Here is a 26815-nt window from a genome sequence, read left to right as displayed (position 1 = left end):
GTCCATACCTCACACCATATATACAAAACAAATCAAGATGCATCAGAAACCTAAGTGTCAAACCTAAACTTTAAATAATTTAGAAGAGTCTCAGAAAATTTGTGACATTGGGTTAGGGAAAGAATTCTTAGCTGTAATACTGAAATCATGACACATAAAAGAAAAAGAATTATAAACTGGAGTTTATCAAATTAAAAACCTCTGCTCTTCAAAAGACACTGCTAAGAGAATGAAAAGACAAACCAGAGACTTAGAGAAAATATGTGCATATCCTATATTTAATAGAGGGCTTATATCCAAAATATATAAAGAACCCTCAAGAATCATTAATAAGAAAACAACAACCTAATTTAAAAATGTTCATAAGGAGGATGAAGCTGGAGCATCTTTTATGCCGGAAAGTCACGAGGTGCTCAAAACATTATCAGAGGTATGTTAAAGGGATACAGAAACAAACTGAAAGAGCCCTCAGTGTCCAAAGCTGGACCCATTTGAGCAATAAATAAATGAAGAAAAAGTGGTAACTTTCCTGTGCAGAAGAATTCTGAATAATTTATATAAATCCTCACCCTCAAACAGGGGAAGTATAACTTCCCACCTATTAGGTGTGGGCTGCACATAGTGATTTCTTTGCAAAGAGTATAGAATGGAAAGAAGGAAGGGGAAGAGCAACCTTACAGTGAAGAAAACTGACACTACCGTAGTCAGGTGATCAAAATTAACACCAACAGTGATAAATCAAGTTGATAGTGTATGTTGTTGATATGATATCATCAAACTGGCACTTTACCCTTGTAGACTTTTCCAAAAAAAATTATAATCCTAGTCTAACCATGAAAAAAATACCAGACAAATTCAATTAAAGGAGCATCCTACAAAATACCTGATCCATACTCTCAAAATTATCGGGCCATTGAACACAAGGGAAGTCTGAGAAACTGTCACAGATGAGAGGAGCCTAAGGAGACATGATAACTAAATATAATGTGGCATCCTGGATGAGATCCCAGGAAAAATGTAGGACATCAGGTAAAAACTGAGGAAATCTGAGTAAAATATGGATTTTGGCTAATAATAATGTATCAGTAGTATTGGTTCCTTAATTGTAACAAAGGTACCATACTAACATAAAATGTTCGAGGAAACTGGATGTAGGGTGTGTGGGAACTCTGGTACCAACTTCTCAGTTTTTCTGTAAATCTAAAACTGTTCTAAAATATAAAGTCTATTTTTAAAGGCTGGATATAAAATTTGAAAAGATACTTCACCAAATAAGACATATGGATGGAGAACAGTCACATGAAAAGATTCTCAACATCATTAGTCAGTAGAAAAATGCAAATTAAAGCCACAGTTGGATACCATTACACAATTATTTGAATGTCTCAAATCAAAAGGCTGACCATACCGAATGTCGATGAAGATGCAGTATAATCAAAATTCTCATCCACTGCTGAAGGGAATGTAAAATGGTACAATTCCTTTGAAGAACGGTGTCGCAGTTTCTCAAAAAGTTAAATATACACCTACCATATGATGCATCTATTTCACTCCTAGATATTTACTCAAGAAAAATGAAAGCATTTGTCCATACAAATACTTACGTAGATGTTCACAGCAGATTTATTAGTAATATCCAATACTGGAATATACCCAAAGTGATTCATAAACACGTAAATGGATAAAGAAATTGTGGCATAGCCATACAATGTAACACGACTCAACATCAAAAGGAATAAACTATTAATGCACCTAACAGCATGGATGTATTTCAAAATAACTATACTAAGTGATATAAGTCAGTAAAAAAAGGAGTACACATTGCTTGATTCCATTTATGTAAAATTGTTCAAAATGCAAACTAATTTATGATGACAGAAAGCAGATGAGTGGTTGTCTGATGACAAGATGGGGGAGAGGACCAGGAGGGATGGGAGGAAGGGGTGACAAAGAATCTTGAAGAAACTTTTTTGGGTGATGGATATGTTCATTATCTCGACTGTGTTGATGTTTTCACAGGTGCAATATATATGCCAAAATTAATCAAATTGTATACTTTATGTGCAGTTTATTGTATATTTTTACACTTCTGAGTTGATTTGGAAATTTTACAAATTTAGAAAAGTTTACTCTCAAATTCCTATTTTTCTATCCAGACCAGATGTCATTAACACATAATCTATGTTTGCTTAATTGATATAATCATATTATCACTTATTAAAGTAATATCTAACAGCATTTTGATAATAAGGACAAAAGTTCATTACGGTTGTTTTAAATGGGGCAATATTTATGTGTTTAACTTCCATATGAGAAAAAAACACTATATTTCAAGAGAAGGGCTCCACATGCATCAAAGTTGCTTCAAAATAATATTCATTTGAAGAAAGAAAGGGCAAATGAGAATGAAGAAGTAAGGGAAAGGAGTAAACGAAGGAGGGAGAGAGAAGGAAGGAAGGAAGGAAGGATGGAAGGGAGAGAAGGTGGAAGGGAGAAAAGAAGGAAGGAAAGAGGGAAAGAAGGAAAGAAGGAAGGAAGAAAGGAAAAGACAACACAGGGAAAAAAGTGAATTATCTTTTTGCATTAATAATTTGTCTTCTGAGTTCCCATATATAGAAAACATAAAATGTTTTCTTTCATCATCAAAGAAAGGAAATATAAATGCTCTGGGTATGTATGAGATATGGCACTAAAAGGGAGTTAAATGGACCGGTACAGTAAACAATTACATGATTCACAGAGCAGGGTGGCAGAGCACTGAGGGCCATCTATCAAAAACTTGGAAAACAGCTGGATTATGATAGAAAATCATAGGGCTCTTAGCAGTTAGTATACAGTGCCAGGGATCTGCTTTTTGAGATGTGTTGATAAAATGAAACTCCTTCATTTAAATAAGGTTACCTAGAATTTAGCATTCTATCCCCCTCCATGATAAGGAATCACACCTTTCTGTGTGTTTTCAAATGCATACTCTTGTTTGACATCTAATTTTCTCCCTTGCTCTCCAATAGAAATAATTTTAATTCTACTTTTAATAGCTCACAAAAGAGGCCTTGAATTATTAACCCCTGATCAATTTCTAAACGCTGCTGAACTTTAATGTAATCCAAGTGTATTGAATTTTTAAAAATAGAAATAAAGAAGAAAAGTTGAGAGTCAATAAAACAGGAGCAGTCTTGAAGGAAATCCAGGTCTACAATCTCTTTCCTGAAATCCATGATGCAAGATGTGTGTCAAAGTTAAGAACTTTTGAAATTTTAAACCAATGATGTGGGATACGTATCATACATTATATCCATCCACAGTGGGGTCTGTGGAAGCTCTGTAATCAAAGATGGCTATTTTCACAGCGAAATATGTTAACAGCCCTAAGTGCGTAAAATAGAGATCATAAGTAACCTCATGTTCAGCTAGGTTTTCCCATCATATGAGTTTCAAAACGCCTGTTGGTATTCAGATTATTTTGGATCTTAGATTTTCAGATAAGGCATTATGGACCTGTAATTTCAGTGTGTTGAAAAGAAGAGAAGAAAACTGTGACATAAAACTGGGGAAGATGGGCTTAGGTATGAAAGAAAATATATGCATACATTTTAACAGATGCCCATTAACTTTCGAAGTGCTGATAATATAGTTACATGGCTGGTAGATTTCAGCTATTTATTTCAGTTTTATTTCCCCAGAGTTTTAACAGAATGGTCATGTAGTTTCTGAGAAATGTGGTTATGGGTCATGAAACCAATGTTATTTTTATAGAAAAAAACAAGAATTATGAATAATGGTGTGGTAGGAAGAACTGTAAAAATTATAATATTACTATATTTAAAATAGTATTCTTAAAATATACTTTTATATAGACTTCTCATATTATATTTAACATAGTAAACTACTTTTCTGTTACATTGGAATACAGTATGATCCTGTCATCAGAGTCTTTATAGAACAAGCTTATAAATAAGACTATCATGCGAAATCTTTTAGGTCTAAAATGTAGTACATTGAGACTGAGATCCAACTCACTTCTGGTTCATCTGGAACAAAAGAGAGAAAGAAAGAAAGCGAGACAGAGGGAGGGAGAGAAGAAAGAAGAAAGATGCAGGTGTATTTCATTCTAGTAAATAGTGATTAGACATTTCACGCGTGGTAGTAGAAATTGTTAGCTCAAGCTTCCTGCTTAAATTAAAATACGACTTAATTTCAGCATGGTTTTCATATGTAATATTGTTTTTTAGAAACTTTATTTTTATTCAGATTAGGTTGGACTTATTTGATCAATTGAAAAGAAATTCCGAGTACACAACATAGTCAGAGTCCTTAGGAAGTCACGTCTCCATTCCCTCTCCTCAGCAAACGGGAAATCTAATGTTATTCTGTGAGCCATCTAATGAGTAAGTCTCTCCATTTTGTTAACAGCTTCTCCCTCAAATTTCAAAATGTTTACTCATATAAAGAAACAAAATGCTGATGATTAATTTCAAAATATAGTAGACAAACAGCTTTCTCTTAAACATGATCAACTAAGTGTAGTTGAGGTTAGATGAAGGAAGAGAAAAATAATTATTAAAACAACAACGAAACCACTCAGTTCCAGGCCCCTTGTGAAGTCATTTCACATCTGTTACTGTTATTCAGTCTTCATCACCCTACTCTCAGATGTGTACTGGTCTAGACTCGACAGATAAGGTGCAGAGATTTACCCAGGTCACAGCTCTGTACCTTTTCTCTGTCTCTAAATCAGTAGCCTTTTCTTTATGTCGGACTACTTCCTTTTTTCCTGATTCTGCAAACGATTCAGCCTACAGAGCCCTCTAGATATTTTCCCTAATGCCAGGAGCTTGACAGAATTCTCAGCTAAATTCTCCCACTGCAACATTGAAGTACACAAATTCTCCCTCCGAAAGTTTCTGGTAGCAAGCCTCTCTGATCACTCCAGAGCTACACAAAGTAGAGAATAAGAAGTTGAGTCAGGAGCCCTAACGCTTCGTTTGTCGCATTATCCCCACACATCCAGCCTACTGAGTGCATTTAGCTTCAGATGTTCCCTGATCTGCATTCTAAGGCTCTTGATGACCGTCGTCTTTGCCTCCCTGTTAGACTGGAGGTTTTTAACATGGAATGAAATTAGAAATGCTTCAAAAGCAGTGTCTCTGAAATATTATTGCGCGCTATTGCCACCTGCATGTCTGTCTCTTTGGCCCGAATGTTCAGGCAACTTCGAGTAGTGCCCAGATGTTTCCAGACATTTGATTAGCAGGAGCTAGCCCTCGGAAAGTGTGAGGGGTTTATTTTGGGTTGCGCTGTTCTCCTGACTGCTGCCATCAAGCTGTGGGTTGTTCTTTCCCTTTTGCCACAGGAGTACTTGATAATTTCAGTGAGATTCTCTCGGCATGAAATAACGTGCTTTAATGTGGATTTCCTGCAGCAATCCACAAATACTTCTCTGTGGGATTTTATGTTTCAACCAATTCAATGTACTCATATCACTTTTAAATTCATTTTTACTTAAATTTTATAATGCTCACCCTGACTCGTAATTTTAGCCTTACCGTAGATATTTTTTGTCACGTTCTCTCTAAATCTTAAAGTCCTGGAACTCTGAACTGTAAGGCAAAAAGTTCTCTTTTTCTTGGACTCTCATTCTAATATGGAATGACAAATCTTAGATCTTAAAATATTAAATAAAAATGAAAATTTTCCTTAATGTTAACATGATTAGCCTGGATTAGAAAATAAAGCAGACTGGCTTTTGCTAACGTGCATTACAGTCTGGCTGAGGGTAGAGCAACATTCTTATTTGGGTATAGCCTACATATGTATTTTTGTCTGACCCCTGGACTGGTTCTATTGGTTTAAGCTTTTTAATTCCACTTCCAATTTCAATAAACTTTATTGGCGTGGCAAGGAATGCAAGCATGCCTAGAATCCATAAATTATACTTGTGACTCTAGGGCAGCAGGTTTCACAGAGGAAATGGGATTTTTTTCCCCTTGCATCTTCATTTTCCATTAAGTAAGGGAAATGGAAGAGAATATTTCAGTCCTAGTAAGACAGAACAGAAGAAAGGGAAAAAAATGGACTTCTCAGTGGGGCTGCTTTCTGCAACGAGCCATTAGCAGGAAGCAAACATTGCCTTTAAAGAAATAAAAGAAAGACCAATTTAGCATTTTGTACGAAAATAAAGTGTGTTTCTAGGAGAATATCTAGGTTCTGTGGGGCGTGAAGTTTAACATAACTTTGTGGAGCCTTTTTAAGCAAAGAAATTAAAATTACAAATTCAAAATTGGATTCAAAAGTGAATATTTAAAATGATAAAAGAAATCACAACAAATTATATATTTTAAAAAGCTGTCAAATAAAATAAACATCAGAAAAATTCAAGAAAACCATAACATTTCTATTAATTTTCTGCCTAATACCTATATACTACTTTTTCACCAGCACCTCTTTCTATGACAATTTCTATATTTTCTAGAAATGGAATGGAAAGATAATTCAGTCTGTCTTCTAGCATAGTAGATCAAGTGAGTTTTAAATTAATGATAGTTTGGAAAGCTTTATTTCAGCCTCACAGTTCGTAGCTGCTAATGTCATGGCAAGATGCCCCTCTGTCGGGATGCATAAAACAGGTGACTTTAAAAATAGACATACATGGAGTTTGTAGGACCGCTTTAGGCATGTGCCCTACAATCTGAAGAGTTCTATAAACTCCACTTTGCATAATCCTCATTCAAAAAGAGAAAAATGTATGCTGTGTTAATAATTTTACATACTGCATTATTGAGGACATTCTTAACAGAAGAGGACTTCTGGTTTGAAAGGTTATCCTCCTATTAATTTTCAATGTTAAATGTTTGGGAAAATTATCTCAGACTGGCTTCTGGCCCCATAAATTTCAAACCTTCTTTCTTTCCCGCCACCTATACACTTGCAGTGTCTATTATGGCGGAGTCAGTTCATACAGTGATATGATGTCTGGTCTTCTGTCTTGAAGTCATGACCCTGGGCAAGTCAGCACAGAATATTCACGGAAGCCATTTCTACATGAGGACAATCAGGAATAACTTAACTCTACGTGAAAGTGATTGCAAACCATAAAAATTTATTCCACTAAACCAAGATTTCTCAATTTTGGCACTATTGACATCTTGAGCCCTGCAAATCTTTGTCGGTGGGAGGAACCGGTGTTCTGTGAACTCCAGGTGTTTGGCAGCTCTCCTGGCCTCTGTAAGCCAGGAATAGTCCCACCCCAACCCCAGCTGTGACACCCCAACATGTCCCTAGACATCACTGAATGTCTCCTGAGAGGGCAAATTGCCCCCACTTGAGAATCACTGCATTAGGCAAATCTAATGGCATTCCTAATTCATCTAGTTAGCTCACTACCGAAAAGGTCCACAGCTATCCCAACATCACTCAGCGGGACAAAACGCAGCACAGGGCAAGTTGAAGAGGAAGGAGACAAAGTCTTAGCCAATGACAAGTACAACTTTTTTTTTTTTTCCTCGCAAATTTTACAAAAAGCTTATGATTATATGAGCACCTTGTTAGAAACCTCCCAGGGTTTTGGAAGGGGTCCATGCAAGGGGGCTTATGGATTAATCTTCATTAACTTTGCAATAAATCAGTTTCAGTTTGTACTTGAGACTACAAAGAAAATAATGGCTTTTGGTAGTTTTATGCTCTAGTATTCAAGGGTTCCCTGATCTTGCATGAAATGTCCCTAGTGGGCAGTAGTTGTTTAAATTGTACTGAATAGAGAAAAATCTAGACCAGTGAATGTTTCCTGGTTTCATTATTGCTCACCTTGGTCTCTACAGTGATGTGGCTGAAGGTCTGTCAGTGAAAACATGTGTAGTGCCCAAATAAGATTAAGGAACTAAGCATTAAATAAAGTTAGATATGTTTCTTTCCTGCAGTGTGATGTTCTTCAAACGGAGTTGACAGTGAAGCCTTTTTTCATGGAACACTCATATCATCTCGCTGGACACTAATATTATTTGGAAAACATTTTGGTGAATGCTGCTATTGTGGTAAGAAGATGGCATTCGGCACCAGGCTGTTTGGGTTCCATATCTTGGCTCAGCTATTTACTAACAAGGTGGTCATAATAAAGTCAGTTAACCTCTGCAAGCTGCTGAGAGCGTATCTGCAAAACTGGGATCAAAACACCTGCCCTTGAGAATTATGTGAGGTTTAAAGATAGCACATAGAAAGTACCTTGTACAGTGCCTGACACATGGTATATATGCTATAAATCACACCTCCTATTAATGTTTGAGTGTGTTCCTTGAAGAGGAAGCATTAATCTAAAATCACAGGGAAGACATTTGTATTGAGCTGTGATCCTATTAGCTTTTACTTAATGTATGTTGATTGACTTTCTAGGGAGAATGAAATCTGCCTGGATTTGTTGAACCCCATGAAATGCTCAATGGTTATTTGTGTGACAATCTCTTGGCTCTGGAGGAAGCAAACAAGCAGCTTTTTCTGGTAGGGAATAAGGCATCATTAAATGAACATGGTCTTACATGAAATCATAGCATTCTCAGTAAGATTATACACTAAGTATTAACTGTGGTTGTGTGGGAGTGGGTAGGAATTGTGATGTTTTACAATTCTCTTCTTTCTAATTTTTCTGTAATGAACATGCATTATTTTTGTAATGAGGAAAAAAGCTATTTTTAAAATTTAAAATAATAAAACCCTGAGTTCCTTGATGCCAATGTTCTGGTAACACTCCCAGGGGGAGGAGATTGTGTCTACTCAGATACTGCAATACACAGCACAGTTCTTCCAAGACCTAAAAATAAGCATAGCCTTTAGGACTAAGAGAGATCTTAGGGATCATCTTTTCCTGTGCTTTCTTATGAAATATGAAGAAACGGAGCCCTGAGAGTGTGGGTACTTGCAAGCAGTCAATCAGTGATGGAACCGACACTCCTGTGCTTTTCAACATGTTGCTGTGTAACAAACCATGCCGATCCTAGGTGACCGGGAGAAGGGTTGGTTAAAAGTAATGTTAACGATTTATGTACTGTCAGTTCTACTTTTCACATTCTAATTCCTTCCAAGTTATCCTACTAATGTAATCCCAACTGTCTTATTCCTTTGCCTCTTAAAACAAGCTTTCAATGACAAAAATCTAAAATAGTCACAGGCTGTCTTATAATCTCCTCTGATCTCTTTCTCCTTTTTGGTGTTTTCTCCCAAGTTCTGAATCGACCTCTTCTCCCCTACCCACAGTGTCTTATGCTATTCCTGGCTGCGTAAGTTTCTATCCTGGCCTTCACTCAAAACTTCCTCATTTTAAAGTGTTCCTAATTCCAATTTTCTTCCCCCTCTGGCCAACTCCAACTCAAACTTCAAGATTTACCTCAGATCTGTGGTCCTCTCTCTGAAGCCTGTACCCAGTTCCCAAGGTAGCATTTGTGGTTCCTCCATACAATTATCATTTATTAAAATTATGGTATGTTTCTTTCCCCAACAGGCATATGAATGGGACAAGTCTAATTCGCTTTTGTAACAAGTTAACCTGTAATAGGGTGCTAAATAAATAGTGGCTGCATGAATGAATTAGCCTCCCGAGGGTAACTTGCGTCTGCTGGATGTTTAGAGAAAAATGATATGAAGAAATCATTCAAACTGAGGTATAAATGACTGATAGACCTTCTGTTCTAGCCTCACAGGAACATTTGAATGTTTGGTAAGACTCATAAAATGATGGCATTTTAGACAAAGTGTCTCTAGAGAGTGCTTCTAAATTCATAATCCACAGGCAATCAGGTCGTCCTGGTATATAGACTGGTCTGTATCTGAAGCAAACAGCAGCTAGAATAGTCTGGTACAAGGAACTAGTGAGGCGAAATACTGGAAAATCCTAGAAAGGCATTGGTAAGTTGGACAAGAGAGGGAGAAATGAGAACACATGGTCGGAATAACCAGTACGGCAGGTCCTAAAGTGGAAACTGGCAACGGGATCATTGTTCCTCACAGAGATTTGGTCACCAAAGTGTTCTTTCACTATACTAACTTAAATACAGCCTCTTCTGAGGTTTACATCAGAATAAATTTCATCCTCCAGTTTCACATTTCAGTAGCAGAAACTGACAACCCACATCCCAAATTGTCCCTATTAGAAGTGAGAGAAACAGATGGGCGGGGAATAAACAGAGTGAAGATATTTGTCACCCATGCTTGCTTGAAAATGACAGAAATTAATTGCTTCTTCATCGGTGTTTTCACAGCATGTTGTTTGTACCTCAGTTGTGCCCATCATTTTTGCCTTTATTCATAATTCTTTTTTCACATATCATTCTCCCTGTCCCCATACTCACCATTAGATGGTAACATACGCACCTGAAGGTTTGGGCCCCTGTGCTCTATCTCTGTCCTCTCAATGCTGGGTACAGAACATTAAATATAGGAAGGAAGGGAGAGGGAAGGAGGGAGGGAGCGATGTAGACAGGAATTGCCATATTGGAAGGTATTGGTGGGGCTGGCCCTGGGGCTGAGTGGTTAAGTTTGCGCACTCCGCTTTGGAGGTACGGGTTTCGCCAGTTCAGGTCCTGGGCTCGGACATGGCACCGCTCATCAGGCCGTACTGAGGCGGTATCCCACATGCCACAACTAGAAGGACCCACAACTAGAATACACAACTGTTTACTGGGGGGCTTTGGGGAGAAGAAGAAGAAAATTAAAAAAAGGAATGTATTGGTAAATATGAAGGAGCATATGGGGATGTGGGGAGTGAGGTAATTGGATGGGCTGGAGCGGGGGGCGACGGAAGTTGAGGGTTAAGAGGAAGAAAAAGCAGATGGCAATGATAAACCAATCGCAATACCTAGTTTCAAATTCACTTGCATTTTCTGTGATTATTGCTGAGAGTTTCCCAGAATCTGGTGTTTCAATTTGTACTGGAGTAGTTAGGGCCAACTTTTCAATTTATTCCACTGTTAAATAATTAATCTGTCCTTGGGCTCCTTAGTAAACTGATCGGCAGCTGTATTACTACTGGACAAAATAGCTCTGTGATGGGCCTTGTCACTTACCAACTCAAGTGTCATTTTTCTTCTTGAGAAATCATACCTTTGGATCTGAATCACATAATTTCTTTTTAATGCAGGAGTAGGTTGCATAATTTCAAAGCATTTCTAATGTCTTACCTAGTCTCCTCAAACATGTCCATCTGCTAAGATTTATAGATTCTGTACCAAGATTTATTTTCCTTGACAGTTTTGTTAATAATTTGCAGGACCTGGTAGGTCATCCTAATCCCTTTCTCTCACCCAAATCCAAGGATAACTGGCAGAATGTCACATGGAGGAGATAGGAGCTTAAGAGCTAGCAAGAATCTGTGATTTAGAGATGAATACCCTTAGATTACATTTTAACCAATAGCCTTTCATAATGCAGAATCCACCCCCATTCTCATTTCACCCTGACAGCTGGTCAATTAGCACATGCCTGAGGATGCGATGTGAAATCTTGGATAAGGCACCCTAACTTTCTGTGACTTGGCATTTTTCATCTAAAAAGATTTAAGAAGCTGGGAGTTAGAACTTCTCAATCTATTCTATAAATCTATGAAACTTAGGTACGCATTCTCCTGAAGTAGTGTTTTTTTTTTTCTGATTTATTGGTAGGCTTAGCTCCAGGTTTACAAAAATGAAACCAATACATTAAAATATAAATAAGTAAAGAAATCAAAGTGAAAGAAAAACCAGGGTAGAATAGGCAAATAAGACCACTAGAAATTTAGTACATAACCAAGTAGATCAAAAAGTCACACACAGTTACTAAAGATGACTAAAAATTTAGCTCTGAGTTTCCTAGCAGGCAAAGTAAAAAAGGAAACCCTGACTGTCAAATAGTTATTCATAAAATATAAATACACATGGTTGCAAAGAAAGAAATCTTTCTTATCTATTAATCACACATTCTTTTCTTATACTTAGTCAAAATTTTACTTTCGGTAACATTATTTTGTTGAACCTAGTCTTGGTTTCAAAAGCAAAATATGAAAAAAACTATTTTTAATGATATTTTTCAGATATTGCAGTATTAATTGTAATGATAGAAGTTATTCTTTTTTGGCCTTCGATATGTTTTACTTATTTGTTTATTGTCCATCTCCTTCTGCTAGAATAGAAACACAGTGCAGAGATTTTTGCCTAGTTTGTGCCCTGCTGTATGAACAGTACTTAGAATAGTACCCAGCACTGTGAGGCATACAGTGAATATTTATTAAATAAATGAAGGAAAAAATCAGGTGGCGTGGGGCAGGCTCAAAGCAGAGGTATCTTACCACCCCTGAATTGAGGGTGGATAACCAATCACTGATCCTGGGCCATTGACCTGATCAGGATGTGTTTACTTAGGTATTTCACAGCTGAGAGACAACATTCTGAATAAGAGGTATAGACTTAGCTTTCCCTTCTTGAAACCATCTAGGAAGAGGGGAAACCCTCCAAACCCCCAGATCTAAGATGACTTCACCAGCCCTAAACTGTCTCAGGGTGCAATCTCACTTTACTCAGGATGCCTTGGATTTACACTCACAGCTTCATTGCTGCAGTAGAAACTGAGTTCTGAGTTTCACACAATGAGCTGTGAATATAAACCTTCTGTATCTCTCGGTGTAAATAAGTGGTGTTGACGGCTATTTATTATGCATGCAATAAGTATTTCATCGGCAGGAAGAACACCATAAGAAATAAACTAATAAGTCTGCATTCTTGATCAATGTTGTAGCTATCAAAAAAAAACTTAGAAATGGAATAAAGGAAAAAATGGGCTTCAATATCTTGCATCAGAACGATACTTGTAAACTTCCAATGGCCACAGGAGTTAAGATTTTCTCAGTTTATTCTATTATTCTTAAACTCTCTCTCCAGGGTTTGTTCTTTCATTATCTCAGAATTCTGTACATTTTCCTGCCAGACTATAAAGCTGCTTGACCTTGAAAAGTCTTTTCATTCATTCACCCATCCATTCATTGATTCATTTCTCAACTATTACTGATTGAACAACTGTGTGATAACTATTTTACGGGTGGAGATACAATGATAAACAATATACAGTCCTTGACTTGCAGGAAATTAGAGTGACAGCCTATGCAACAATGAAACAAAAGTTTGATTCCTAATGGGGCAACGAAGCCCAGAATTAATGACAAACTGATTCAGATATAAAAGATTCAAGCAAGTGGCTAGGATGACATGGGCTCCGGGCCTTGCAGACAATAGAAGAAATATTGTCTCAGCCCCTTCAGTGGCATATAATCTATGGAAGACAATGTAATGACAGGTACAACTATGCCAAATGGTATATACCAAAGGAAATATACCAAATGTAACTGATTAACCTTCAAGACAACTACTGATAAGGCTATCTCCTAGTTTATGTGTTCCTCTGAGTAAATAATATAATTCTACTGGACTAGAATGTGATTGCTTGCATTTATAGCAAAGGAACTGAAACAGAATGTTCAGAACGGTATTTGTTGCAAACACAGAAAATGGCAAATACCTTCAAAAAATTTTTACAAATTTTCTCTCACAATGTACCTTTCTGTGGTAATTCAGTATATTCTTGCCATTCAAAATCAGTATTTTGAAACAGCACATTCCTTAACACTGCAGACTCTGGGGTCACAGTACCTGGATCTGTGCTTCCGCTCCACCACTTACTTAAGCAAATTGTGTAACCTATTTGAGTATTGATTTTCTCCTCAGTTTTGTCATTTTTCATTTGAGCATGTAAAATGGATATCATAGCTTCAAGGATCAAACGAGATAACCCATGAATATGTGCTTCCTGTTCTGCTATAACAGCAATTATAAACTTGGTGGCTTAAAGCAACACAAATTTACTATCTTACAGTTCTGTAGGTCAGAAGTCTGAAATGGATTCCACTGGACTAAAATCAAGGTGTCAGGGGGGCTGCATTCCATATGGAGGCTCTAGGGGATAATCCATTCACTCGATTTTTCCACTTTCTAGAGTACACTTGCATTCCTTGGCTCGTGGCCCCCTCCTCTGTCTTCAAAGCTAGCAGTATAGCATTTTCTCTCCTCTCTGATCTCTGCTTCCATCCCTGTATCTTTTTTCTACTCTATTGCCTGCCTTATAAGGACTTTGTGGATTACATTGAGCCCACCCAGGATAACATTGCCATCTCAAGGTTCTTAACTTAATCACACCTGCAAAGACTCTTTTGCCATGTAAGGGAACATAGTCATAGGTTCCAAGGACATGAATATTTTGGGGGGGGAGTGAAGGGGTTGTCAGTATTCTGCCTACCACCCCCATGGAAAGTGTTTTTTAAAAAATTAGCTAGTACTATCATTTCTTATGTAAATTCACATTGTCCACCAAGCTTCTCTAAAGTTTATATGAACTAGTTAAATGGACATTTTACATCACGCAGAAGCTGGAATAAAACCAGGCTTTGACCAACTCAGCCTCTGATTCTTTCCCCAGAGTGTTGTAGCTTGTGGTGCTTTGACTTTCTGCTGAGATTGGTGGACCATTAGTTCGTATCAGCTGTAGTTGTCAACAAATAAAATAGCTAATTGATTATTTCATTATGGCCCCAAAGAAATTGCATGTGATTTTAATACTCCACTGTGCTTGGATGGCTATTTCTTACTGAACTCTTCTCTGGGCTTATTTAGTTTAGGCAGTTGTGAACCTTTAAAAGCATAAAAACGGATGTTACAAGAAATCTGTATTTTATGCGTCTTCCAACACGGCTTCTCAGGTGATTTGAAAACATCGAACAATAAAATGAGAACTCATCTCCAGGATAGACAGGGATTGCAGTCAATGAGAGGCATATTTTGGTCAGTTACTTCCCAGAAAGCCTGTTGGAGTAAGAAGTTCAAGCTCCAAAAAGTGGTTTATACCTCCGGCCTTTTTTTCTTCCAGTCACACCATCACTTTCTTCAAGATTTAGCTCAAAACTGGTCATCCCCCAAAGGCTTTTGCCTCCAACTTCACTTCACCATGACCTAATAGTTTGCTTTCTATTCCTTCACATTTAGGAGAATATATATATATGTATGTATACATTACACACACAGTTTGTTGTCTCTTATTTTTTTGTCTGTTAAACTCAAATGTAAACTACTAATTCTCCTGTATCCCCCATAGAGTAACTATCACTGTGTTGTACACTCAATAAATGGTTGCAAATGACAAAATGAATTCTTTGCTTTGGTTAAAGAGGCCTTGAGCACTGAAATGAGCCCTTATGTTTGCGCGTAGGCTTTAACGGTTCATTTTGCTGTCAGACTTCCCCTGGTTATGAATGCTGTGGCAGCACCAACAGTTTAAAGGAGGATTTTATTGAAGAACATTTGGAGGATGAGAAAAATCTCCAGGGCTTTGGAAGCACCACATTCTGTGTTCCGAATTCTATTTCACTCTGTCTCCAGACCAGAAGAAGCAGAGAAGAAAGATGGTAAGATCCACAGGGTTCCATACGTGAAACCAGCGCCCCAATCCCCTTCAGAAGTAAGTGGGAGGAAGGAAGGAGCATAGTCATTAGAGAATTTCTCATTCAGCTGTGTTAATTCTCCTCAGGCTGCAACTCTGCATATGAGCTCTTAACCCTGCAAAATATATTATTGAGTACATGATGTATTTAATTAGTTTTAAGAGTTATCCTCTTTCCTGGTTTTTACTAAAATAAACAAACGAAAAAAAAAATCTCAGGATAATTTGTCCATTCAGATTAAAGGAATTCAAACAGGATTCAATGGGATACTACGTAGTCAGGGTCGTTTATACCTTCTCTCCTATGGCTAGCCAGGGGGGCAGGGGAAATATATATATACATATATATATATATGGCATGGAAATTACTCTCTAGTATAAAGCGTGAATAACGCACTATTGAGTGTCCCAGATGACTTAAACTCATCCTAGGGTACCATGAAAACCAAACACTTTTTCCTTCAGAGTTCAATCTTTTATTAGCATGATTAGACTAGGCTTTTTGAAAATGGGGAGAGACTCTGAAGTCAGAATATGTCAGCTCTGGAAGTGACTGTCACTGGCCCATCCCTCCAGCTCAATCCAATTCACACTTTTATGATTGGCTTCCTTTTTGACCCATGCTTGTTAATTATATCCAGCTGTAGGCAAATTGCTCTTCCAAATTGGCAACGCTGAGCTCTCAAAGCTGCTTGCTATTTTTTTTTTTCCCCTGGATAAAACCTTCGGACCGTGCATTTTCTTGACTAGTGTTTCTGAACTAATCCTCAGTTATGGATATTTTAAAGGGTTCAAGGGACTCACAAAATAGCTCTGGTTTTGAGAACAGTGCATTTCTTTCCATTTGATCCAGAATTACCTAAGAACATATAGAGAGGAGAATTTCCTTAGAGATTTAGGCACATGGTCATGACTATTCCATTTGTTCCTGGATCCTCTGGTGTTAAGACCTAAGCAGTAACTGGCCAGGTTCCAGCACTACTCCAGGGAGCAATTGGGCTTTGCCCTACAGTCGAAAACTCCAACACCAGTCCAGAGCAACAGCTTTCAAAGGCACTAACGGTCGCCTTTTTTTTTTTCTTTTTGAATGTCCCGGTTCTATTCAAGGACTTTATTGTCAGAAATTCCCTGCCCCTCCCTTCCTGGAGGACTCTACTGACAACATACCCACCCATGCAAGACTATTACTGTAAGGAAGTGCTTTTCGGTTTTCTTCTTCTTTTTTTTTTATCTCCTTTGAAAGAGAAAATGGAAGCTCGTTTCCACCAACCAGCCCAACAGGCTCTGTCTGAGGAACGGCGTTGAGGATTTTGACGCCTAACTCAAATGGAAGTTTTCAGAGATTAGAATTAGGTACCTAGGTATTGGGGAATGGGCAAAAGATGAGATTTGGAATCAGAATACGCAGGTCAGAGTGACAGCTCTGCTGTTGACCAGCATCATAACCCTGGCTAAGTATTTTATTCCCTCTAAACTTTGGTTTTCCTCATCCGTTACGTGAAATTAATAAAACTACCTGCCCTGCCTACTCCACAGGGTTGGACTGAGGAGACACCGAGATCATGTGGGTGAGTAGGCATTACAAACTGAAAAGCCTAATATTAGCAATTAGTTATTAACAAGCTGAGAATATTATCTAATTGCTTATAAATACATATTGTGGGTACACTCATGGTCTGTCAGTGGGTAAATAAAACCTTGCTTCTGCTGGGTCTCAGGTTTGTACATAATCCTTAAGTGGAACAAGAGAAGGAAAAGAACACTTACACAGCAATTACTATCACCCTGGCCCTTTCATATCTATACCTAAAGTAAATTTACATTTATATGAAAAATATATATTAAAAATATAGATTTCACTTAATCCTCTGAAAAATCTGATTGATTCGCCTCATTTTCATAGGGAAAAAACTGAGATACAGAGATATTAAATGCTGCTTATGGCAGTACTTCCTAAATTCTGTTCCCTGAACCCTAATCTTGAGTAATACTTCTCTACTGAAGAGTTCTATGGTCCCAAATTTGAGAACAATGCATTCCTTTCCCTGCCTCCAACAGATTCAGAGTGAGCAATACCATATTGGTAACCATGGAAAAGTCCTATATAGCAAAGAAGCCTGATATAGAGAAGGAAACTGTTGAACTTAACTGTGCTCAGTCCAGAGTTGTCCAAGCTTATTTGATCTGGAGACCCTATTTTCCAATTACACTTACTAAATTCTGATAGAACTGGGATTCCCCAGAAAACATTTTTGCCAAATGCAGATCTAAATTTATGTTTGGATTAACTGTGTGGTAAATCTGTAATCAGAATACAAATTTGTCCTCTTTAAAAAGATATACTTTGGGCAGGCCCCATGGCCTCGTGGTTAAGATTGGTGTGCTCCCCTTCAGTGGCCTGGGTTCATGGGTTTGGATCCTGGACACCAACCTACACCACTTGTCAGCCGTGCTGTGGCAATGACCCATACAAAAAATAGAGGAAGATTGGCACAGATGTTAGCTCAGCAAAAACAAAATAAATAAATAAATAAATAAATAAAAAGATACACTTTAACTATATACCAAAAACAGTAGGGAAATAGAGAAGGGCAGTTATAAAATTTTATTATTTTACATCCTCTACTAATTATATCAATATTATGGTTTATGGGTTTTTTTCAGTCTTTTTTCTTAGTTGTAATCATAGCACATATTAACTTTTGTCTTCTGATTATTTCATTGTAGTAAAATATGCATAACATAAAACGTACCATTTTACCCACATTTAAGTATACAGTTCCGTGGCATTCAAGTACATTCCCATTGTTGTGCAAGTGTCACCACCATCCATCTCCACAATGCTTTCATCTTCCCAAACTGAAACTCTGTACTGTTTTCTGAGTTTTTTTACCCAACATTTTATCATAAGCATTTTTCCACATTGCAACTTACTCTTTTTTTAAATAATCTTCATTTCTAGTGGCTGTGAGATACTCTATCAAGATAATGCTCATGAATTTGCCTATTGTTGGACATTTATATTATTTCTACCTTTCCCTTTTGTAAATGATAAATATCTTTGTGTATATAAAACTTTCCATATTTTGGATAATTTCCTTAAAATAACTAGGAGAATAAAGAATGTGAATATTTTAGTGATGTTTTTTAATGCACATTGGCAATTTCCTTCTAAGTTATACCAAATTTATACTTCTTCTGTTAATTGATTGATACATCCATTCATTCTTTCAAATAAACAAAGGCCTAGAAGTTCCTAATATTTGCCAGTTACTATATGGAAGACACACACTCTTTACTCAAGTGATTTCAGTCCACTCTGGCCAGGATAAGTTATTGTGGTCAGCATCAGTGACAACTAAGGCCCAGTGGATTGATTTACTTGTGCAAAAGTTTTATTGCATTTCTTTGATTTTTAGTGGGAAGACATCCTTTCAGTTTGCTGATTTCTTTTAAGACTTTCCTTGCCCCTCTTTGTTTCCCCTGCCTACTGCTCACCCAAATATGTGCTGTCGGGCAAATTACTTAATCTCTAACCTTGTTTCCTTATTTGTCAAATGAGAGTAATGATTGTACCAGTGTCATAGGATTCTTGTCTGAACTTCAGGAGACATTGTATACTTAATGTCTCCATGACACTTTGTATATCATAAGTCAGTGCCTAGCACATTGTAAACACTCTGAAAACATTACCTGTTACTGTTATTACTTCCAGGATAAAAGTGAGATGAATCTTCTGTCAGTTGACCCAAAGAATGGGCAAGGTAAGAACTGTGTGTACTTTGCTCTGGCGCTCCAAGTCAATTTTTAAACAAGCTTTTTGCATGTTTAAACAAACAAATCTACCAGGTCATGAACTTTCTTCATCTTTCTTTCAAGAGTAGAAAAATAGATTAATTAGTATATGGATGGTGGGCTTTTGTTTTTCCCGAGGCATATTGCTGCTAAATTTTACACAGTTCTGCTGAGGCTTCAAAAGGAAAATATATGTCCTTAAGTTTTTTGTTCCTAGGATTTAGGAATGTTTCTCAATCAAAGAAATAGGAAGAATGATGTGCTAACAGTTATAGGTTAATGAGTTTAAAAAGATTCTAGGTTGCACCCTAAGGAAGAATGGATTTAGCTATGCTGGAATGAATTGACAAGTGTTGGGCTAGTCAGTGTGCTAATGAGCCAGCTATAAGATTCCAAATTCTGTTTAACCAAGCTTCTATTCTTATTTTTTCAGAGTCTTTCCCTTCAAGTTTTTATATACATATATATGTATATAAATTTTTGTCCTGTTCTGTCATAAGCCTGGTCATTAATTCCATATATTTAATTTCAATTAAAAATGCGTCAGTAAATTATGGGAACGTTATATTAAATCGAATTTTGCATTGTCTTGATTTACAAAGGCTAAAGATGTCTGAGTGACTGACAGATGTCAATCAATAGATTCTATTGTTCTAAGACTTGTATATATGACGTCAAAATTGTGAATAAAAAATTATGGTTATGCAATTATGACCACATCTACTTTACTTGATATTTTGCAAAAATGAATAAAGTATGAACTACATATACAGTCTTTGCACAGAAGCAAGTAAGGGTGGCATATGGTGAAATCACTTCAAGCTGCTGAAAAAGTAGCAAACTAAAATACTTGACTGCATTATTTTCCTCCGCGTGAAATCATCCTTTGCTGTTTTCGTTGTCGGGGTAAAGTCCTTTTGTTAAATCCTTGTCTTAAATAGCTATTAGATACTGAAAACAAAACCAAAACCCTCTTGTCCTCCAGCAGACCGGAGTGCAGGGAAAGAAGAGGAAGCCCTGATGTAGTTCCGAGCTTCCTCCTGAGGGAAGAAGTGCAAAGAGGCCGGAAGGTTTCAGAACAACCAGCAAAGTCGGTGAAGTAGAGTGAATCCAAAAATTCAGCAAACGACAAACCCGAAAGGAGACACGCCAGCTGCTCCCACTGGAAAGTTACCGAACGTTTATTTTGGTTCAAGTTTTATTTTTATATGAATAAGGAACAATAAGTTTTCTATGGGGGTGGGGAGTCATTCCTTGTGACATGAATAAGGACAGGGAGTTTGCAGCGCAGGTGGCTGTCCCCTTAGAGGCTGCCGCGCTCCCCCTTTTCCTACCGCCAGCCGCGCGGGGGGCCCTCCGCCGTGGGGACGGAGCCCCGGGACGCCCCTGCTCGTCCTCTGCGCTGGGGCCACCCTGCGCACCAAACTCGCGCATCTCAAACTCCGATCTCGGCAGCGGGCCACCAGCGGCGCGAGGACCCCTTTCCCGCCGGTGCCCCGAGGGAGCGGGAACAAAGGCGGCGCGGGGCGCGGGCGCGCGGCCCGGCTGCGCGCGGCTCTCCGGGGGAGGCGGCGGCGGCGCGCCCGAGCCCGCATTCCTCCGAAGCGCCCGGAGCCCGCGGCGCGACGTCACCCGCGGCTCCGCCCCCGTCCCTCCCCGAGCAAAGTAACTCTTGCCGAACGGGAGCCGCCTCGGCCGAGCATGGAGAGCTGCCGCGGCGGCCGGCCGGCGACGCGGGCGACGCCGGCGCCCCAGAGGTAGTCGGGCGACCGCGAAGCAGGCACAGGCGCCGGCGGGCGCCCCCCGGCCTCGGCCCGCGCGGCCCGCCGCCCCCCGTCGTGGATTGCGCCGCGATCCCCCCGGCAGCTCTTTGCCAAGCGGCTGGAAACTTCTCCCAAAGTCGACATGGATACGGCGGCGGCGGCGCTGCCCGCTTTTGTGGCGCTCCTGCTCCTGTCCCCGTGGCCTCTCCTCGGGTCGGCCCAAGGCCAGTTCTCCGCAGGTGAGTGGCCGGGTGGCGCCCGGAGCCCCGACGAAAGCCCCCGGGCTCGCGAGGCTGGAGGCGGCTGCTCGCCAGGGCCGGGGGCATGGATTTCGGGGCAGCTTTCGCGGCCCGGGGGGCACGGGGCAGAGGGAGACATGTCCCCAGAGTTGGTGCCAGGTGGGACGCGGGGCACGGGGCTGGGCGCGGCTTGGCGCAGGTAACTTTCCTCTTCGCTCCCCATTGTTCCGCTCCCGCTCGGGGCTCGGCCGGCCGGCTGTGCGGGTGCATGGGGGACAGGGCTTTTAGGGGACGCTGGTGGCCTCGGCGTCGGGCGCAGGCTGCACCGCGCTGGGCAAGAGAGAAAGAAAAAGTAGTTACGACTCCGAGGACGGCTACTCTGTTGCTCCTGGTGCGGGCTTGTTGCTGTCTGCTCCTAGAGCGTTCCAAAAACATTTCCCTGGGAAGCCATTGTCAGAAACGTGGAGACTCCGAGGGACTGACCTCGGCGCGCTTTGCCAGGTGCTTTTTGTCCCGGGAATAACCTCCCCGGACTATTGTCTAACTACTTCCCCGTCCCTCCCCCAGTCCCTTTCTCCTCCCCCGGCGTGGGGCTGCTCCCGGCTTTGCCCTGTGGTTCGGGCGCTGCACGGAGCAGGTTCCGTGTGTGTTGGCGGAACCTGGAAGATGTTTTGAAATACGATTCTAAGGATCCCGCCGAGCCATCCTGGGCAGCGAGGTCTGGGCGCCGGGTTGGGGAAGCCTGACTCCGGGGCCGGGAGCCCGCTCCTCGGGCAGAACCGCGGGGAGGCTGCCCCAGCTACTCCCGGAGGCGGCCTGGGTGATGGGGCTGCGAACGGCTGCCGCCCGCCAGGAGAACCCAAAAGGAGGGATGTGTGCGGTCTCGCCCGTTAGCCCTTGGGGATCTAGATGAAGCCACTTGGAGAAGTCCATGAGGCGCCGTGGCTCGCCGTCCCGTCCTCTGTTCCCTTCCAGTTTTGTTATCTTTCCTCTTGGTTGCTTCTTTCCTTCTCTCCTCTGGGGGCTCTGAAGTTTCACCAGGTAGGCGCTGGGGAGCGGGCTCCCGGGCGCTCGTCTGCCTCCCGCCGGTCCTGACAACTTTTCTGGCCAATCCGCCCAGCTCAGCTTGGCTGGTGAGCGCATCTGCTGCCTTGGTGCGCGGTGCAGATGGAGACGCAGAGGTGGCCGAGGGGTGATGGAGAGGACAGGGAAAGCGACAGCCGCGCTCCTGGCTGAGGCCGCAGGACGCGGAGAGCGAACTTATTTTGCACTTGTCAGTTTTTCTCGTTATTGTGGCTGCCCTGTTTCCTGGAAATAAACTCGAATTGTTGTGATCCGGAGTAATGTTTATTTCCCTTCCGTTCCCTCCCTCGCCCCCCTTTAGAACTCTATAAAAGGAGTTAGACAACAGACTCCGGTGGCGGCGTGTATTGTGCACTCAGGCAGATGATAAAATGCAGCGTGTAGAGGAAAAGCTTTGTATATCGGTGATGTATGCAGAGGACCACAGCTCTATGCAGTGAAGGATTCGATGCTTAATTCAATTCTTTCTGGCGTCAGCATTACTGCATGCATCTCTGACATACGCTGCCGTTAGTATTGGAACCGTGCTTGATGTTAGTCATTATATGCAGGCAAGTTGGAGTGGGTATTGATTTCTGCACAGTGTTTGTCGCTGCACAGAGGCTACGCTTGAAAAGACGTGTAGTTTGTTAATTGAAAGTTTGAATTCTACCAGTTGCATGATTAAACTTACACGTATTCAAGAGTGGCGACTATTAATGTCTCAACGGCTGATGGATATATTTTTAGCAGTAAAGAAACTTTTCTTTTTCTCTTTTCAAATGTTATTTACCCTTTAATGAGCAAGCAAATATTACGTTTCCTCCAGCAAAATGTGCAGATGAGTTCTGATCCCAGGAGTTCAGATATCTCTAATGAGCAATTGTATTCTTACCCATCCAGTTCCAAGTAATTTAACCAAATATGCCTGGCTTTTATTTAGCAACAAAGCAAAACATTTGACTTTGTGTTCTATTTAAGTAAAAGAATGTGCAGTCCTAATAAGTACAATTCTCACAGGACTGGATCTCAAAATTTTGCCATTCAACATTTACATATATGCTCAGAAATGAATGCTTTTTATGCCTATAGTTTACCGTCAGATTGTGGATCTGCCTTTCTCCATAGATTGAAAGTTTGTTTTGTAAAAATTTACATTTTCTTGGTATCCATAGTCATTGGGTATTCTATCATCAGCTTTTATGGCAGTCAGATTTGTGGCAAAGACAGAGATTCAGAGATTGGAGGTGTATCCTTTCTTGCTGTTTTTCCTTATGTTCAACTTAAAATGATGAACTTTTATTTCTTTAGAGAAATTTAAGTAAAAAGGATTTAGAAGTCCTAAACAAACGTATGTTCAGGATTTTTAAACATCCTGTTAAATACGTCTTGTAAATCACATTCATTAAGGCCAGTTTACCACTTTGAGATGTTGTGTGGTTCCTAATATAGTAAGCTTCAAAAGCAAATTTTGAAAGACTGAGGAGTGTTGGATCTTTGATTTGTCATGTGCTCATCCAGTCTGCTTTGCTTAAACCGCAAATTTAAGAATATTTTCATCATTGTGACTTTTTTCTTAGCTTTTGGAGTTTGTGTAAAAATTCTGCATGGTGAGCCTCTTTAAAACTAGAACTTCCTATAATATCAACTTACATTTGTATTCTTTCAGTTTGATCTCTCACTTAAACTGACCCTAGTGTCCTATCTGTGTTAGATTTGGGGAAACTGAGGCGTAGAAGCACAAAGATGTGCTAAAGTTTATTCACTGGGTTGTGTAGCTGTCATCTCTTGATATCATCGTGTAAGAAAGTTTTCTGTGCTAGGACTCAGATGATAGACAAAACGAGTCACAGATGAGGTAACTTGGAGACTCAGCGTTCTCATCTGTAAAATGGGGATAATAATACCCATCCTGACCTCTTCACATGGTTTTTATGAGGATGGTGTGAAATAATTTATGTCAACTGGCACTGTAAATTGTAAAGCGTTACACAGCTGTCTGGGGTGTAATCATCATCCATTAAGGCAGCTGAGCGCCTTGACTTCCTGTGCCTGCTTTCACACTCACCTCACGAGGCCAGGCTGTTCAGGAGTCTGTGTGTGTGTGTTTCCCTTGGCCAGTCACTCATTTATTCATTATTAAACATGAACAACCTCCCTTGGCCAGACCATAAGTTTATCAGCACAGTGAAAGAAATTATCCTTTATTTTTCAATTTTTTTTTACTTGCCTATTCTAAGTCCTTCCTTGAGCTGAACCTGTGGAAGAGTCACAATTAACATTCCTGGTATTCTAATTGTACAAGAAATATGTTTTTAGTCAGTTTCTTTGGCTGTTCAACTATTGGTTGTGCAGCTTTTTCATCTCAGTGTGGAGAAAAATATTCAGCTTTTTAGATGCAGTCTTATCAATGACCTAGAGAGGGACTATTGTCTCTCTGGTGTGATGTGAGCCTGGAAATGCAGCTCAAGATCCTGCTTTGGATGTAGTTTCTGGCATGCCATACTGTAAGCGTGCACTCATTTGATCCCATAGGACCTTGCAACTCATCGAAGCAGTGCCACTTTCTTAGCATCTGGTTCCTTGATGTCTCTGTATGTGAAGTTAATTTCTCTTATACATGCTACCTACCAGGAAGATACATCAGAGACAGCTTGTTTTACGGTTTGCCTGTTAGTTTTCTAGTTTTGATTGGCCAGACTCTCTCCAGATTTTAATACTGGTAATGGTATGTAACCAGACATTTCCAGGACTGGTTTTTCTCTCACAAGTCTCCTTCTATCTGAGGGGTAGATTTTCCTAGATCACAAGATGTCGTTTTTGTCTGGCCTCCCAGAGGGGAAGAGGCAGCGCTGGCCGCTGTTTGGGCTTTGGCATCTGTCTGCTGACAGCTCTTCTCTTTGTGCTCATAGATGTGAATTTGAAAAATAAATCAACCCCTCTGCCACTCCACCCCTCTCCCACACTCCTTCCCGCTCCTGTCCAGCAACAACAAAGCCCCCCACGCATCTACACAAAATCACAGCCTTTTTATTTTCGCCAGATATCTTTTGGTGCTGGACATGTTCTTAAAAACTGGAAATATGACTCAGCCACTACCCAGAGCAAATGCCAATCCTCCCAGCAAACCTCAAATTTCTAGCAATGATGATTTACTACATGTTTTTATGGTCTTTAAAAAACATTTAGTTCATGTGATATGGTCCTATTTTATAGAGAAACCATGTTGCCTACTATTACTTTTGAAGTGCACTGTTCTACGTCTGCTCAAGGTGGTATTAAAGACAGTGCAAATCATGCTAAATATGGATCTGCTTCTCAGAGGCATGGAAAATTCTGTCCTCATCTGCCCTGTGCTGTTCCCATACCCTGACTTCTCTTCATGGAAGGCAGGAAGAGGAATACTGGAAGATCGCTCAGGAAACATCAAGAGAGTTTACAGGTTGTTCTTAAAGACAAAACAAAGAGCACTGGGATTGTGTGTGTGTTTGATCTTTTATTTTATTTTATTTTCTAAGGAGGGAAAAAAGGCCTATTTTTGACTTGTTTATTGGAATCAGCCCTTGCCTTTGTCCAAACACCTTCATTTCTTCTTCTGTGGATGTAAAGATTCTCCTTTGGGTATTCCTCTCAGACTTTACCCTTGGATCATATCTGATTTCTGTTCCTTTATCAAATAGCGTTTCTCTTTGTCTAAAAAGGTTATAACTGCTTTTGAACATGACTTGTTTTTTCATCAAAACTCCTGCCTGCTGTTTGTTATAGTTACTGAATAATGGTATTTTATTAGTTCATGATATGTCTTCAAATGATGTTTGATGACAAAGTAAGTGAGTGAGTACATCACTCAGGCTAATTTTTTTTTCACTTGAAGCCAGGAACAGACTCGCAAATCCATGAAGTAATCTTTTAATGTCCGGAATATTTGTTTGTTTCTGCTTACATATCTCTGAGTGGAAGAGAGACTTTAAGTTCCTTTTTGTAAATGTGGTAGAAAAAACTTGGGTACCTTATTGCCTGATATTTTAAGATAAGTGGGAGAAGTTAATACATCTATGCTTTGGAACACTTAAAAAAATTATATTTGAATGTTTGATATCAGTGAGAACTCTGGAGGTAGATGGTTTACAAACTTCAGACTCCCTCGCAGTGGGAATGTGTTTATATGAAAAATGCTCTTAAAGAAACATAGTTCCACATAAAAGGTTTTATTAGTCCCATGAAGATTCTGTTGTGAGATGTATGTTTATTTTCCTGTGGTATTCTTGTGGGAATTCTTTTGATTTGTAGTTAATATTTTAGTAATAAATACTGAGCTTACATAATTAAATAAACTTAGTTTTATGAGGTTTTGCAGATTGTTGAGGTTCTGGGAAAACATTGGGCCTGATGTAAGGATCACATTGATCCTTTTGTGGAACAGTGCCATTTCCCCACTTAACTCTGGTTGAATTTTTT

The 26815-nt window shown here is 39.8% G+C and overlaps 1 protein-coding gene across 13 annotated transcripts in view; it reads left to right on the top strand.

The window, feature by feature from the left end:
* The first annotated feature begins 20842 nt into the window (after positions 1–20842).
* PTPRK (protein tyrosine phosphatase receptor type K) overlaps positions 20843–26815 on the top strand; it is a 503656-nt gene continuing 497683 nt past the window's right edge. For 8 of the 13 annotated variants that reach the window (XM_008524381.2, XM_008524380.2, XM_008524376.2 and 5 more), the window contains exon 1: positions 20843–21295. In XM_008524381.2, the coding sequence (XP_008522603.1) occupies positions 21199–21295 (97 nt within the window). In that variant the 5' untranslated portion in view covers positions 20843–21198. The remainder of the gene's footprint in view (positions 21296–26815) is intronic. The other 5 variants (XM_070557035.1, XM_070557038.1, XM_070557033.1 and 2 more) reach the window with 2 other exon arrangements.

The sequence above is a fragment of the Equus przewalskii genome, chromosome 9 (assembly GCF_037783145.1).
Source record: "Equus przewalskii isolate Varuska chromosome 9, EquPr2, whole genome shotgun sequence".
NCBI lineage: Eukaryota > Metazoa > Chordata > Mammalia > Perissodactyla > Equidae > Equus > Equus przewalskii.
This window is presented reverse-complemented; position numbering and strand designations above follow the sequence as displayed.